Below are 14,489 nucleotides of genomic sequence, written 5' to 3'. Positions count from 1 at the left end.
CGGTCTTGGCAAATACCGCCCAAGCTGTGCTGGGGCTGTGTGGGGGCGGCCGCTGTGGGGCAGCTCTTGTGGGGTCTTCCCCATGTTGCAGCCCCTCTTGAGCACCTGCTGTGTCTAGTCTTAATCTGAACATACTCTTTTGCTTATTTATTTTAGCATCTCTGGCAATGCCCCGGCACTCGGTGCATTGCACGTCTGGGTGTGAAAAGGGGAGAAACCCACTCCAGGGACAAGATAGCGAAATCCGTGATCTTGTCCCAGTTTGGAGCCAGGAGGTGGATGAAAATGTGCCAGGCCTCTGGGCTGGCTTGGAAAGTGTCTCTGGCCTCCTGCATCCCCTTTTTCCTACGGCTGCCTCTGCTCATAACCCTGTGCCTCCGCTGCTGCAGCGGGGAGGCTGGGGCTCCTCTGAGTGCCCAAGGGAGGGCTGGAGGGGTCTGGGTTGTGTACCAAGCTGTGTGTTCTTGCTTCTGAAATACAGACACCCCTGCGCCTTGTTTTGCTTTGCTCCTTGTGCCCCTGCCCCTTGCGCGGGGGGTTTTGGGGTGAAGCCCAGGGCTGCGACACCTTCCTAGCTGACGGGCTTTTTCCTGCTTTTCCCAGTGGTGGACCAGCTCCTCCCAGAGCTCAGCGTCTTGCTCAAACTGCTGGACCATGAGTACCTGAGCTCCACGACGCAGGAGAAGAAGTTGGCCGTCTCCACCATCCTGCAGAAGCTGCAGCCGCCCCCAGGTCAGTGCATCCGGCTCGTGCTGCATCTCAAGGCCTGGCGGCCGTCCCCAGGGACAGCACAGCGCGTGTCCCCAGTGTGGCAGCTCTGCAGCACACCCGCACGGCTGGGGTGGCAACCTGGGCAGAAGGGCCTGGCCACAAAAGCCACAGCAGGGCAGGGGAAAAGCTTATTCAGCTGAGGAGGCCTGATGCCCACACCTGCTCTTGCCGTGGTGTCCCAGGAGGCTGGCCTGGCCACGTGGGATCCTCGCCGCGGCAGGAGGAAGGGCCGCTTCTGGCATAATTTGCAGTGGGATTTGACCAGAGCTAGAGCATAAGGGGACGGCGAGGTGGAGGTGGTGGGAATGATCACGGGTTGCTCTCCTGGCACGGTGCCGACGCCGCGCTCCCACACCTGTCTTTCGTCCCCTCCGGAGAGCATCCTAGCACTTCTCTTGTCCGGCGGCAGCGGGGATGCGTCTCCCTGGCGGTGCCGTTGGTGGAGGGAGTCCTCCAGCTGCCCTTGAGCAGCACAGACGCCGGCATCGCACGCGAGCCGGCACGCTCCGCTGGCTCTCTCCCCGTGATTTATGGGAGCCCTCTGGGTATGGATGAACTTCCTCGTCTTTGCAGCCACTTCCCACCTGGCGAGCCGGGGGAGCTGCAGGCAAGGGGGGCCGAAGCCCTCCGGTTCTCATGCCAAGCACCTTCCCGGCCACCTCAGGGGCGTTTTGCCCCCCTCTCCTTTTCCTGGCCGCTCTCTGCAGCAGCCGCCCCTGCTCCTCCCGGGAGCCCCCCACACCCTGTCTCGGGTGCCGAGCGCTGGCGGCGAGTGTGCGTCCGGCTGGCTGGCACGCCGGGAGCCGACATCAGCTGGCTCGGGAGCAAACGGGCCCGGCGCAGGGGCTGCGTGCCGGGCTGTGCAGCCCTGTTACGGTTGGCCCGAGGCTGTTCCGCGTTTCCTGTGGAAATGCTGGTTCGCAGAGGTCTTCCTGCTCCCAGTTTCTGCTGAGCGCAGGGCTTTCCATGGGAAGGCTGCAAGGGCCGTGCACCTGGGAGCTTCAAAGCCTTCCCCACCTCCCTGCCTCCCTCCCCGGGTGGGGTTGGCAGCGCTCCCCGGCGGCTCCTCCACTCCCCGGACACCTCATGCAGAGAAGTTCCCCGTGGCAGAGCGGCTGGCGCAACCCGTCTGGATGAGGATGAGTTGGCCCATGTCCTTGGGTAGCACTTGCCAGGGAGGAGAGGTGCTGGTGCTGCCCCAGCCATCCGGCCCCATCTCCATGCTGAGAGCTTCCCCCATCCCTCCCCAGGGAAGGACGTGGACTACCTGTACGTGAACACGGCGTCCCTGAGCAATGGCACCAGCTTCGTGGAGTCTCTCTTCGAGGAGTTCGGTACGATCGGCCGCGTGGCGGACGCGGAGTGGCACCTCGTGCCGTGCCCCCTCTGCCTGGGGCGCAGCGCTTGCCGGGTGCCGTGCTCACCCCGGGGTTCCCGCACGCCTCCAGCTGGGAGCTGAAGCTCTCGGGGCGCCTCTGAAGGAAGCGGGTGAAACGTCTGTGGCCTCGTGCCCGGCGCAGGGTGGGCGCTGTCACTGCGGGTGCTTGCTCCCGCTCCTCCGTAGCTGCTTGCAGGGCTGTGCGGCCCCGGGGCAGTTCACAGACACCCCAGCCTGGATGAGTTTGTCAGCCGTGCTCCTCTCCTAGCACCTTCCTGGTGAAGGGCTGCAGGTGCCAGCATGGTTTGGGAGCTCTCCCAAGGGCCTGGCTGGGGAGGCTGGCTCTGGGGTTTCACTGCTCCCTTCATGGTCTCCCCCTACCCCTGGCCAGACTGTGACCTGCGGGATCTCCAGGACATGCAGGAGGAGGATGGGGACGCCAGTGATGGCATTGGCTTGGAGCTTGCGAGGAGCCAGCCAGCAAAAAATGTAAGTCACTGGATATCCACCTGCGAGGTCTGACCTGCTTGGAGAACCTAGGCACCAGCACGGGAGGTGGTGGTGGCTGGGGCTGAGACCCCAGGCCGGGGCGGAGAGCAGGGTCGCAGCAGGGTGCTGGGGCAGCCTTAGGGAGCTGTGCTGGGTGCTGCCAAAGCCCCCAGCAGCTGCAGCCGGGCACGGCTCCGCAGCCAGGTGGACCTCTCTGGTGCCTGAGGAGGAGCAGGCAGCATCATGGGGGTAAAAGGCAGCAGCACTGCTGGGGAAAGGCTCGTGGCGGTTGTATACAGGGTGGCATCCCTGTCCTGCCCCTTCCCTCTGGGAACAAGCTGTCATTCCAGCCACGCAGATATGGCCCATTTTTGCCCCTCACCGTGGTGGCAGCCCTTCTGGGGACTCGCAACTTGTCTTTGCAGCCTGGCTAACGCCTGTGGTGTATCTGCTGTAGGTTGCTGTGGACCCTCCTCCACCACTGCCCACCACTCCTCCACCTGAAGATTACTACGAGGAAGCCCTGCCTCTGGGCCCGGGCAAGGCCCCAGAGTACATCACATCCCGCAGTAAGTCCCGTTCCCAGGACGGCAGAGGAACTGTCCCATGAGCTGGATGCCTGCATCCCAGAGGGGCTCCGAGTCTCCTCTCCCAGCATAGGAAAGCAAGGAGGCCCTCGGCAGGCTTGTTAGCTCGTCCCAGAGAAGGAAACGCTGCTGCTCCCACCCCACGTCCCTCCTGTCCCGCTTCCTTTCCATCCCACCGCACTGTTGTTGCAGGGAGCTGTCTGCTCTGGCTCGATGCAAAGAGAGCAATGAGGAGACATCGGGCCGTGGGAGGACCGATGCTCTGACATGCCAGGCGTCTCTTCCCGGCAGGGCAGCTGCGGGCTGGGAGCTGGGGTATCTGCTTGGAGCCCCTTGCCCGGCTGCCCAGAGCTGGGGTCACACCACCAGCAGGGAGGTGGCCAGAGGGGTGGGCGATGGCGCGCTCCCAGGCCCTGTGCGTGGACCCTCCGCGGCTGCGCCTGGCACCTTGGCGGGGTGCCTGGGCAGCGTGCGCTCCTCTGCCAGGCCCAGGGGAATGGGAAGAGGTGCCCAGGCTTTTCCAGAGTATCTAGTGGGTAAAATCCCCATTAACGTCCCTCCGCTGCCCCTCTACATCCTGCTTTAACCAGCAGACGTTCCTGCTTCCTTTGCACTGGTTGTGCCGGGGGCGGATGTGCGTGTTAGTGAGCGCAGCTCTCGCGGAGTCCCCACTGCTCCGACCCAGCCGGGTGCGGGTTTGTCCCACCTCACGAGCCCGCCTGCCCTCTGCTTCCTCTGCAGACAGCTCCAGCCCCCCCAACTCGATCGAAGATGGATATTATGAGGATGCAGACAGCAACTATCCCGTCACCAGGATGAACGGGGAGCAAAAAAACTCCTGTAAGTGTCTGGGTGCCCTCAGTGGGGAGGGGAGAATTTGGGCAAAGTCTGGCCCTGTGACATGGGCCTGAGCAGTCAGGAGCAAATCCTGCAGGTCTGGTCCAGAGTTCAGGGCCGACTGCGTCTGTGCTGTGACGCTCAAGTGCCTCCATATAGAGAGGGAGAGAGGACAGGGGAGACGCTGGGCTTTCCTGGGTTGCTCCTGGTCATGCCTGCGTGCAGCCGCCTCCAGGCTGCTCTAGGACCCCATGATGCTAGCTGTCATATCCATAAAAGGTCTGACAGAGTGTCCAGGGATCCAGCAGCCTGACTCTTATCTTGGTGTATAAGTACACAGCTGTTCTCCACATACAAGTTTCTGGAAAGGTATCCATCTCTAGCCACTGACTTTGCATGCAAATGGAGGCTTTCCAGCTCCTGTCTGAATGCCAGAAGGGTTAAGGCTCCGAGGACCTCTCGCATGTCAGAGGCCCTTTGCCCAGCAGCCTGGAAAGAGCTTGGAGTATTGTTTGGCACGCGAGCAGGGCTCCTTCTCGCCCTGCGGAAAGCATGCAGTGAGTGCTCTGTCTGTTCCCAGCATCAGCAAGGGGAGTCCCTACCTTCGCAGCCAGCTCTGCCGTGACCTCCACGAGCTCCCTGTGCCACGGAGGAGGTGGGCTGGGACACTGGCTGCAGCATGGTGCTCCTCTGTGCTGTGTTTGGGAGGCGTGGGGCAGAGGGCAAGTGCATGATCCTACATTGCAGGTGGAAGGTTTAATCCACATTTTAAAAGCTTGAGGCTTGCAAAGAAGCAGACAGATGCATCTGGGTTTGGCTTTTGGCCCACAGGCGTCATGAGTAATATGGAAGGGAAATGGGCGAAATGGAAACAGTTGGGGTCAAAACGCTGCTGTTTTCAGAGCATGACGTGGAGTCCCTCCATCCCTGTGTGCAGCCTGAGCTCTGTCCTGGAGCCTGCGGGGAGAGGGGACCCTGGTAGTGCGAGAGCTTGCTCGGGATGCAGCTCTGGGGTGCCCTGCGGGGGTGACTTGCGTGCATGCTTCCTTCCAGACAATGACTCGGATGCAATGAGCAGCTCCTATGAGTCGTACGACGAGGAGGAGGAGGAGGGGAAGGGCCAGCAGCTGACACACCAGTGGCCGTCAGAGGAAGCCTCCATGAACCTGGTGAAGGACTGTAGGATTTGTGCTTTCCTGTTGCGTAAGAAGCGCTTTGGACAATGGGCCAAGCAGCTCACCATCATACGGGACAACAAACTGCTGGTGAGCCCGGCGCCAGCGGGACACGAGGGAGGGGCGAGAAACCTGGGCGTGGGAGCTGGGAAGGGAGGTTGAAGGAAGATGCCGATACCCTAACCAAGAGCTTGCCCTAAGACTGAGACTATCCCACAGCAGGAGCTCGCTTCCCTTGCGAGCAAATGAAGGGTTCCCCTCTTTGGGGGCATGATTTGGGAGGCAGAGGGAAGGGAGAGGGGGTCCCGCAGCCCTTCTGCAACTGTCTGTTGCAAAGCCTGAGCCGCCTCCATCTGTGCCACGTGCTTGGGAGCCTGCAAGGGAAGCCCAGATCTGCCTGGACAGGGCAGCAGGGCAGGCAGGGTTGGCTGGGCCCAGAACGGCTCCCTTTGCTTCTCCTAGTGCTACAAAAGCTCCAAAGACCGGCAGCCGCATGTGGAAGTGCCCCTGGGCACCTGCAACGTCATCTACGTCCCCAAGGACGGGCGGCGCAAGAAGCACGAGCTGCGTTTCTCGCTGCCGGGGGCCGAGGCGCTGGTGCTGGCCGTGCAGAGCAAGGAGCAGGCTGAGGAGTGGCTGAAGGTACCGTGGCTGCCTTCCCCTCCTTGCTCGTCGTCCCGCAGGGACACGGCTCCCGTCGTCCCTGGCCGGAGCGGGGAGCGGGCTCCCTTGGGAAAGGCCTTATCTCCCTGGAGGGGGAAGGAGCTTTCGTCTCATCTCTTATCAGCTCCCGACGACGGGGAGCCCCGGCCGGCCGGCCGTGGTGAGAGCTGGCCAGCCGCTTCCCAGGCCCCAGGCGTCTCCTGCGCTGACAGCCCGAGCCCCTCGCACGGAGGCAGCAGCGGGGTGGGGATGTTTGTTCGCCCCCTCCCCTTCCCCGCAGCCCTTTCCTGCCTTTGTTCTGGGGCGGGAGGCCCTGCCGGAGAAGGGACCGGCTCTGCGGCTGAGCCGGTGGGGTGCGAAAGGGCTTTGTGCTGCCTCTCCCACAAGCAGCAGCAGGAGACTTCGTCCCCTGCTTCCCGCTCCTTCCGTTGCAGGGCAGAGCTGGGGGCTGCCCGGACACCGTCTCCTCTGGCTGGGCAGGAGGGCTGCCTGCGGGGCCGTGCCCGGAGACACAGGGCGTCCCGCTCGCCCTTCGGGGCTCCCCACTTCCCTCTGCGCCCCAGCCGCAGCGGGGATGGGAAGCGATGCGCTGCGGTGGCGCGGGAAGGACGGCCCTTGTGCCGGCTGTGTCCTGCCAGGATGTTTCCTCGAGAGCCTCCTGACCGGCCACAAACGCAGGGTGCTAGCCCGAAGCATGGGAAACCCGGTCATTTTATGTGGCCCAGGCAAGCCACGCTGTGCCTGTCTAAATTAGGGGTTGGGAGGTTTCCTGTGCTGGAGGCGCTTTGTGCAAGTTGGCACCCAAATCCCTTTCCTCCTAAATCGCCAGACGAGTTGTCATCCCAATGTCTGACCATCTTAGCTATGGTGATGTTTCTGTAGGGGCCAAACTGTGCCCGATCCCCCAGGCAAACTGGACTCACCCGAGGGATTCACGCCCCAAACGGAGCACGCTGTCCCATCCTCGTGCCCGGAGGCTGGCCATCCCCTCTGGATGGCAGCAGGGAGCAGAGCAGGTGCTCCGGGGCCAGGGATCGCTCTCCAGGCAGTTTGGCTCGGCTCGGGCAGGGAGGCTGGCGCTCGCCGATCCAGGGGAGACGGCGTTGTCCCTCTGGGACGTGCGAGCGGCTGCTCAGACGCCTGTCTCCGCAGGTGATCAAGGAGGCGAGCAGCGCGGGAGCGGGCGGGCTGGAAGCCCCCACGTCCCCAGTGATGCTGCGCAAGATGGACCTGGACAAGGTGGCGTTTTTAACTGCCCTGCCGAGGAGGGAGGGGGTCGGGGACCGGCCGAGGTGCCGTATGAGGCTGTTGTCACCGAGGTTGGACCAAGGTGATGAGCTCCTGGCGCAGGGCAAGGAGCCCTCCTCCTCCTCCTCGCGGCAGGTCTGCGGGGCTTGCAGGGCTCCCGGGCAGAGGGCGCGGGGCTCCCCAGCATCGGGGACGTCCCAGCCCATGTGCCGGAGGGACGAAGGCGGGCGAGCGGCGGTGGGACGCGGCTGGCCGCGCTGAAACGGGCGCCTGCCCTGCTCCTCCCCGCAGCGGCTGTCGCAGGAGAAGCACACCTCCGACTCGGACAGCGTGGCGACGGGTGAGACCTGCTCCCCCGCGGCCCGCAGGGAGCCCTGTGAGCACGGTAAGGCCCCATGCCGTCGGCACGACGGGCTTCTCCTCCTGGCCGTGGGGCCTGCTGCATGCACCAATGCTTGGGAGCAGCCTGGTGGTGTGCAAGGGGGTGCCGGGCTACACCGCGGTCGCACAACGTCACCGGGGCCGCTCTCCTTCCCAGGGAAAGGCAAGAAGAGCGGCTTGGCTGACCTGAAGGGCTCCATGAGCCGGGCAGCGGGGAGGAAGATCACCAGGATCATCAGCTTCTCCAAGAAGAAGCCTTCCCCCGAGGACACGCAGACCTCCTCCACGGAGGAGGACATCCCCTGCTGTGGTTCGTGCGGGCTGGGGCAGCAACGGGCACTCAGTTCCCGCGGGGGCCGGGGGCCGGTGTAGACCTGGCCTCCTTTCCTTGCCAGCAGGACCGTATGGAGGGCAGGGCAGGGGGGAAATGCTGTGGGGCGAGGGAAATTTCATCAAGCTCATGGAGAGCTTTGCCTGGTCCAGGTCACCCCTTGTCCTCAGGGACACAGAAAACAGACTTGTGCGACTGTGCGGCGCTGAGCTGGCACGTCACCTGGGCCCAGAAGTCCACAGCTCTGTGTGCGGAAACCGAGGCACACAAGCACTAAACGATCTGCCCTTGAGTAGAGAGCTGGATCTGGGCCATAATCTCCAGACGGCCTTGTCTCAATTAAACCCTGCCCCACACCAGAGACGGTGGTGTCCTCATCACTCTTCCTGCTTATCGGGTGCAAACCAAATCTGTCAGTCTTCACTCAGGCAAAGCCGCTTTGGGCCTCAGGAGAGGTTTCTGCTGAGAATATGATTAGAGTTTCACAACTAAAAGGAGAGGGACCAAGATCCTGTGATCTCCTGAGGTCCTCAGATACAGTCCCAGCACAGGACAGAGCAGTACAGTACAGCAAAGAGGGTTTGCATTGCATGAGGACAAGCTGTAGGGAAAGCAAAACCCACCTGAGCTCTCGCTGCTGAAAGCAGAGTTCTTCACCACCGACCTTCCTTGGAGGAACAGCCTGGTGAGCACAGCAGGGTTGGAGCATGGAGAGAAGCTGCCAGGGGGGTGCTGAACCGGGCTGCCCACATGGACTCTGTGGCTCTCGCTTCCCACCTCCACCAGCCATAGTTGTGGCCCAGGTGCTGCCAAGAAGGTGCTGAGACCCTTCCCTCTGGCTTTCCTCCAGGCTACCTCAGTGTCCTGGTTAACCAGTGCTGGAAGGAGCGCTGGTGTCGCCTGAAGGGCAACACCCTGTACTTCCACAAGGACCGCACGGACTTACGGACCCACGTGAATGCCATTGTCCTCCGGGGCTGCGAGGTGGTGCCGGGACTGGGACCCAAACACCCCTTCGCTTTCCGCATCCTTCGCAATGGGCAGGAGGTGTCCGCGCTGGAGGTGCGTTGGGGCGGGTAGGGTCCCAAAAGGAGGGGGAGTGCCCAGATCCAGAGTGGGGACCCTTCCTGGAATGAATAAAGCTTGCATGCGTGCAGCGCCTTGCTCTCGCCTCCCCAGCATGTTAATGAAGCGCAGGGCAGCCGTGCTGGTGTTTGCAGGCTGGAGGCAGAAGGGGTGAGAGCAGGCAAGTTGCGGGGGGTGGAGGAGCAGGGTAGGGGGTGCAGGGGGCTGGGGGTTTGGGGAATGGGTCCTCCTGTGCATCTGCTTTCTCTCGGGTCCTCCTAACCCCCGTGCACATGCATCGTGCTACTGGAGGGCCCTTCTCCGCTGTGGGGTTTCGTGCTGGGAGGAAGGAGCGAGGCGGGGGCCTGCTGCAGCCCTTTCTCACCTTGCTCTGGGGGTGCCGACGGGCTGGGGGGCCACAAGGAGAGGCCATCTCCCAGGGCCGGGCATACACCCCAAGCCTCTCCTTCTCCCCCCCCCCCCCCAGGCAAGCTGCTCAGAAGATCTGGGCCGCTGGCTGGGCCTCCTCTTGGTGGAGACGGGCTCCAAGACAGCACCCGAGGCCTTGCACTACGACTACGTGGACGTGGAGACGATCGCCAACATCGTGACGGCCGTGAGGCACTCCTATCTGTAAGGAGCTCTCCTCCCGCCATGCCGCAGGCTGCGAAGGGGAGGATGCGCTGAGGAGAGGCCGAGGGTTGGGGCCGGGATGGTGGTCCTGAGCCCTGCGTGCTCGCTAGAGAAGGCACGGGCTGGGCGGTGGTCTGCCCTGGTCTCAGGGGAGAGCTGGCGTCCCAGGAGTTGGCACTTCCCAGAGCAGGGCAGCTTCCCTCGGGCAGGATAGGGCAGAAGATGTTTACAGCAGCACTGATGAAGGATGTGCATGTTTGCACAGGGTAGGGCGAGCGCTCACAACTGGATCTGGGCCCCTGCCCGTAGCTGGGAGAGCAATCTAGGAAGCTGTGGGAGATCAAAGGGCCCTTTGAGGGACCGGCGGAGATGGCCTGGAAAGGAAGCCTTTGACACACCAGCCATCCCTCCTCCTCCCTCCCACAGGTGGGCCAGCTCCTCCCAGGACAGCCGGACGGACTCCTCCCGTGTGGTCTACGATGATGTCCCCTACGAGAAGGTTCAGGTGAGCGTGGCGTGGGGGCTCGCCGTGTCCCACCACCGTGCTAGTGACCTTCCCCGGGAGCCCCGCAGCCTTGGCTGGCTGTGACAGCCCCGCTGGTGTTTCGGCACTCTCTCCCGTCCCCGTTCCAGGCTGAGGAGCAGCCGGCCCGGCCGGCGGGAGCCCAGGTGAAGCGCCATGCCTCCTCCTGCAGCGAGAAGTCGCGGCGAGTGGACCCGCAGGTCAAAGTGAAGAGGCACGCGTCGAGTGAGTGGGGTCTGCCCGCGCGGGCGGGCGGGTGGCCGGCCGGGTCCACGGCCTCCGAGCGGGGAGCCTGCTGCGAGCCTCCAGCCCGCCTTCCCCAGGGAGGACGCGATCCCGCGTGCCGCAGCGGGGCAATGAGCCCGGGCGTCTGCGGCCGGGCCAGGGCTGGACAAGGCTGGACAACGCCGGGGCCGGGCGGCTCACGGGCTGAGCCGTGCTAGCCCAGCTCGGGAGGCGTCGACGTAGCTGGGGCCGCGCTCAGACCCCTTCTGAGGCCAGAGCTTTCGTGACAGCCTCTCCCCGTCCACGCAGATGCCAACCAGTACAGGTACGGGAAGAACCGGGCGGAGGAGGACGCCAGGAGGTTTCTGACGGAGAAAGAGAAGCTGGAGAAGGAGAAAGCGGCGATCCGCAGCGAGCTGGTGCTGCTGCGGAAAGAGAAGAGGGAGCTGCGGGAAGCCGCGAAGGGCAGCGCGGGTAGGTGGGGGCCGTCCGAGTTTGGGACGCTCGAAGGCGCTGGGGCGGCTGCGAGCCCCATCCCGGCCGCAGCCGTGCCGAGCCGGCCCCACGGCTGTCCACCCGGGTGCCCTGGGGCTCCGCGCCGGGAGGGTGATGCCCACCGGCCGGGTGGGACGGGGACAGGTGCCGGCGGTGGCACTTGGGACGCTCGCTCGGCAGGGCTGGCTGCAGCGCTGCGCCCGGGCCGGCAGCCCCATCTAGCGTCCTCGCGCGGGAGGGTGGCTTGGCACCTCTGTCCCCGCGTCCTCGGCCGCCCGGGCGCTGAGCTGGGCGCGTTGGCGTGCGCGGAGCAGGGCAGAAGCTGCAGGAGCTGGAGCAGCGCGTGGCGGAGCTGGAGGAGCAGTGCCGGCACAAGGAGGAGCGCCGCGTCGACCTGGAGCTCAAGCTGACCGAAGTGAAGGAGCGGCTGAAGCAGTCGCTGGCGGGAGGGCCGGCCCTGGGGCTGGCCGTGACCGGCAAGGCGGAGAACGGGGTACGGAGCTCTTCCTTCCTCGCTGCCGCAGCTCTGGCTTCCCAGGGCGAACGCGTTCGGGGTGCCGGGGGAGCAGCGCGTGGGGAAGAGGGCACCTCTCTGCTGCTTCGTCCCGTGATGGTCGGAGGTGGGAAGTGAAGAGTCCTGGCTGCAGGGCTTCAGCATCAGCTTCAACCTTGCGGCAGTTTGTGTATTCCCATCTTTTTTATTTTTTTCTTTCTTTTTCTTTCTGTTCCTGCTTCCCGGCTTTCCTAAGTTCTCCTCCTTCTGCCTCTTTTTTCCACAGGAAGCGGCCAGCAAGCCCAATGGGAGCGCCCCTGAGCACTCGGTCCCCGTTAACTGTGCAGCTGAAATGAGGAAGAGGAGTCCGTCCATCCTCCCTGCCAACAAGGGGAATGTGCTGCGGAAGGCCAAGGTCCCGCTTCGCTCCCCCCCTCCCCGCCTCCCTGGGAAATCTCAGCCTTCGTCCCCCCCCCCCTTGCTTGACCATGAAATTTGGGGACTTGGGGGACTCTCTCGGGTTGCTCCTTACCACGGAAGCGAGGGGTGCTGCCAGGGTGCCCTGGGGCAAGGCTGGCCCGGCTCAGCTGCGCTCGCTGCTGGCCCGAGCCCAGGTTGCAGAGAGATTTGGGAGGTGCAGGGCTGCCTGGGGGACATGAGAGCAGTGACCGCAGCCTTTGAAGATGCTGGGATGGCCCAAAGCCCCTGCGGAGGGGAGGAGGCCTCAAGGGGCTCAACGGGTCGGGGTCCTTTGGTCCTTCTGCGCAGCGTCCGGCGAAGGGAACCTGCTCCTGCCGCCATCGGCCGCGGGAGGCTGACGCCCGTCCTCTCCCCTAGCAGTCGGCCTCTAACGTCGTCTCCGTCCTCCTCTTCGCAGGAATGGGAGAAGAAGCAGACCTAGGCCAGGCTGCGGGAACGCCGGGCTGCAGCGCCCCGCCGGACCCGGACTCGCCGAGGAGCCACGAGCCCCCTCTCTCCGAGGAGCTCGGAGGGCGCTGGGAGGGGGGCGCGGGAGAGGCGCCCTCCCGCACCCCCCCGTTGCAGCAGCGTCTGTCGCGTGGGCAACATGATAAACTGCGGGAAGGGGGGCGGGAGAGGGATTTGGGAGGCGGGTGGGGAAGGGGAATCCTTGGTGGGGCAGGGCTGCGTACAGCGGGGAAACCCATCGCCCGGGGCGTCCCGCACGGGGCCGGGGTTTTGGCACCAGGCGCGTGTCTGCCCCGGTGCTGAGGAGCACGGCGGCCTGGCCGTCGGCACGGCTGCCTCGGGCTCTCGGATTTGCGGGGTTCGGTGTGTGCTGGCCGGGGGAGGCTGACGGCCAGCCTGAGGCTTTCCGAAGTGACCACGGACTCTCTCTGGGGGATTTTGGCTGCCGCAGCGTCGGGGTTCATGAGCAGCCGAGGACGCGAGGCTCCGGAGGGGCCGATCACGTGCCCTTCAACTGAGCGACCTTGTCCAATATTTCCTCCCGGTCCTCCAGGTCGGAAGGGTCAGGGCAAGCTTGCTTCCTTTGGGAGGGAGCAAAGCTCCGGTGTCAGCGTTTGAAAGCAAACGAGCAGCAGGCAGCTTTCACCCTTGCTAAACAGCTGAGCAGCGCTGCAAAGGGCCGAGGCTGGATGCAGCTCGGCGCGCTCTGCCCGAGCCCCCTGCCAGCTCTGGGCAGCGGGAAAAGGACCGAGACCGTCTCCTGGCCCACGGTGCCTTCGCAGTGCTGCCACTGAGGTCGGGCGTTTCGTTTGCCAAGGCATGTAGTCAAAATGGAGCAAAGGGATGTTTGAAAGAAAAATAAAAAGTGCTTTCAGACCAGGGGACTGAAAAAAGAAATAGTGGAAGGTGATTTAGCACAGGCAGAAACAAGGGATAGGAATAAAAGGGGAAAGCACAGGCTTTTGTGGGAGAAACAAGGGACCAGGCCCCTCACCCGTTTGTGCCAACTACTGCCACAATTAACCTTTGGTGCTCACTGCTTCAAGGCACTTTCTTTTTTAGTAACTGGGTAAGCGGGTTTTAATAAAAGCGCTGGTACTGGAAAGCCCCTTTCTCTGGCTGTAGCGAGCAAACTGGCTAAATTACTGCTGGCAATAAAGCAAAAGGGCAGCACTTGTCTCGGGTAGGTGCGAGGGGAGCGTGGTAAGTGCATTTTGCATCTTTATCAGCAAAGACTGCTGGCGGTGGGTGACTGGGTGAATCTCTCCTCCGCCTGTAGCGGAGATTGTCAGTGACTAAGTTTTGCAGCTAGCTCAGAGTCAGGGGCTGCACTGGGGGTTTAGCTTTCAACGGCCCGACCCGGAGGGGCTCCCGAGGGAGCAGGGCACGGGACCGCCTGGCCAGATCCGGGCAGCGCGCCTCCTCCCGCCGTAGCATCCCGGCACTGGCTGCCGCTGCCTTCCCCAACCCGCGCGTCAGCTCGCGCTTTGGAAACGGGTAAAAGCCTCTCCCGCAGCATCTCCTCTCCCACGTCAAGAAAGGGTGAGTCTGTGCCGCCAGGCAGGGCAGCAGAGCGAGTTCACCGTCGCTTGTGAGAGCCCGCTTGCTCCCTGGAGCCTCTTTTGAGGTCGTCCTCAGCTAAAAAGCACGCTCGGCCAACAGCAGGGGGGTTTTTTTTTTAATACTCCATTTGTTTGCTGTGAGGTAAGAAAAACTATTCCTTCTGCCTTAGATCAGTCCTCTTCATTCTTTATTAATCAAGAGATAAAACCTGCTCCCTGTCACATCGCTTCCCTGCTACACCCCTCACCCTGCTCGGCAGCCGGGGTGGCCCTGACGCCGCGTCCAGCCCCAGCCGCAGTCAAGGCCGCATCCTTCTGGGACTTGTGCTGCCCGGCAGCATCCCGAGAGCCAGCGCTGCAGTCCCTGCGCAGAAGCACAGCAGGCGCAAGCAAAGAGATCAAACCGTGGGGCTGCAACAAGCCTAAAAAAAAACAAACCAACCCAAAACCTTGTTGTGTTGCAGTTGGGTTTTATTGCTGTAAATCACTGAGTACCAGGTGTTGATGTATGTTGCAGCAGTGTGCTAGGACTATTTTTGATGTTCACACAAGAATAAATTACATGTAGTGAGCTGCCCCAACACGCTGGGCGCGGGGCTAGTCGTTGCTGCATATCTCGGCCAGCGGGAGTGGCAACACAACCCCACGGGCTGAGCGGGGGCCACGGCTGTGGCCGCAGTGATGGGCGGTTTCCAAGCTGCCCTCT

At 63.3% G+C, this 14,489-nt stretch overlaps 1 protein-coding gene across 3 annotated transcripts in view; it reads left to right on the top strand.

Moving 5' to 3' along the window:
* AFAP1L1 (actin filament associated protein 1 like 1) overlaps positions 1 to 12,395 on the top strand; it is a 32,216-nt gene extending 19,821 nt beyond the window's left edge. Inside the window, exons 2-19 of one of the 3 annotated variants that reach the window (XM_067304573.1) lie at positions 604 to 732; positions 2,022 to 2,105; positions 2,541 to 2,638; positions 3,096 to 3,207; positions 3,967 to 4,065; positions 5,116 to 5,327; positions 5,700 to 5,879; positions 7,053 to 7,139; positions 7,440 to 7,533; positions 7,687 to 7,839; positions 8,711 to 8,922; positions 9,413 to 9,558; positions 9,985 to 10,063; positions 10,192 to 10,306; positions 10,616 to 10,780; positions 11,116 to 11,294; positions 11,581 to 11,709; positions 12,172 to 12,395. In XM_067304573.1, coding sequence (XP_067160674.1) covers positions 604 to 732; positions 2,022 to 2,105; positions 2,541 to 2,638; positions 3,096 to 3,207; positions 3,967 to 4,065; positions 5,116 to 5,327; positions 5,700 to 5,879; positions 7,053 to 7,139; positions 7,440 to 7,533; positions 7,687 to 7,839; positions 8,711 to 8,922; positions 9,413 to 9,558; positions 9,985 to 10,063; positions 10,192 to 10,306; positions 10,616 to 10,780; positions 11,116 to 11,294; positions 11,581 to 11,709; positions 12,172 to 12,195 — 2,297 coding nt within the window. In that variant the 3' untranslated portion in view covers positions 12,196 to 12,395. Of the gene's footprint in view, positions 1 to 603; positions 733 to 2,021; positions 2,106 to 2,540; positions 2,639 to 3,095; positions 3,208 to 3,966; positions 4,066 to 5,115; positions 5,328 to 5,699; positions 5,880 to 7,052; positions 7,140 to 7,439; positions 7,534 to 7,686; positions 7,840 to 8,710; positions 8,923 to 9,412; positions 9,559 to 9,984; positions 10,064 to 10,191; positions 10,307 to 10,615; positions 10,781 to 11,115; positions 11,295 to 11,580; positions 11,710 to 12,171 lie in introns of those variants that run through there. The other 2 variants (XM_067304574.1, XM_067304575.1) reach the window with 2 other exon arrangements.
* Positions 12,396 to 14,489: the final 2,094 nt, after the last annotated feature.

Source organism: Apteryx mantelli, chromosome 14 (assembly GCF_036417845.1).
Source record: "Apteryx mantelli isolate bAptMan1 chromosome 14, bAptMan1.hap1, whole genome shotgun sequence".
NCBI classification, from domain to species: domain Eukaryota; kingdom Metazoa; phylum Chordata; class Aves; order Apterygiformes; family Apterygidae; genus Apteryx; species Apteryx mantelli.
This window is presented reverse-complemented; position numbering and strand designations above follow the sequence as displayed.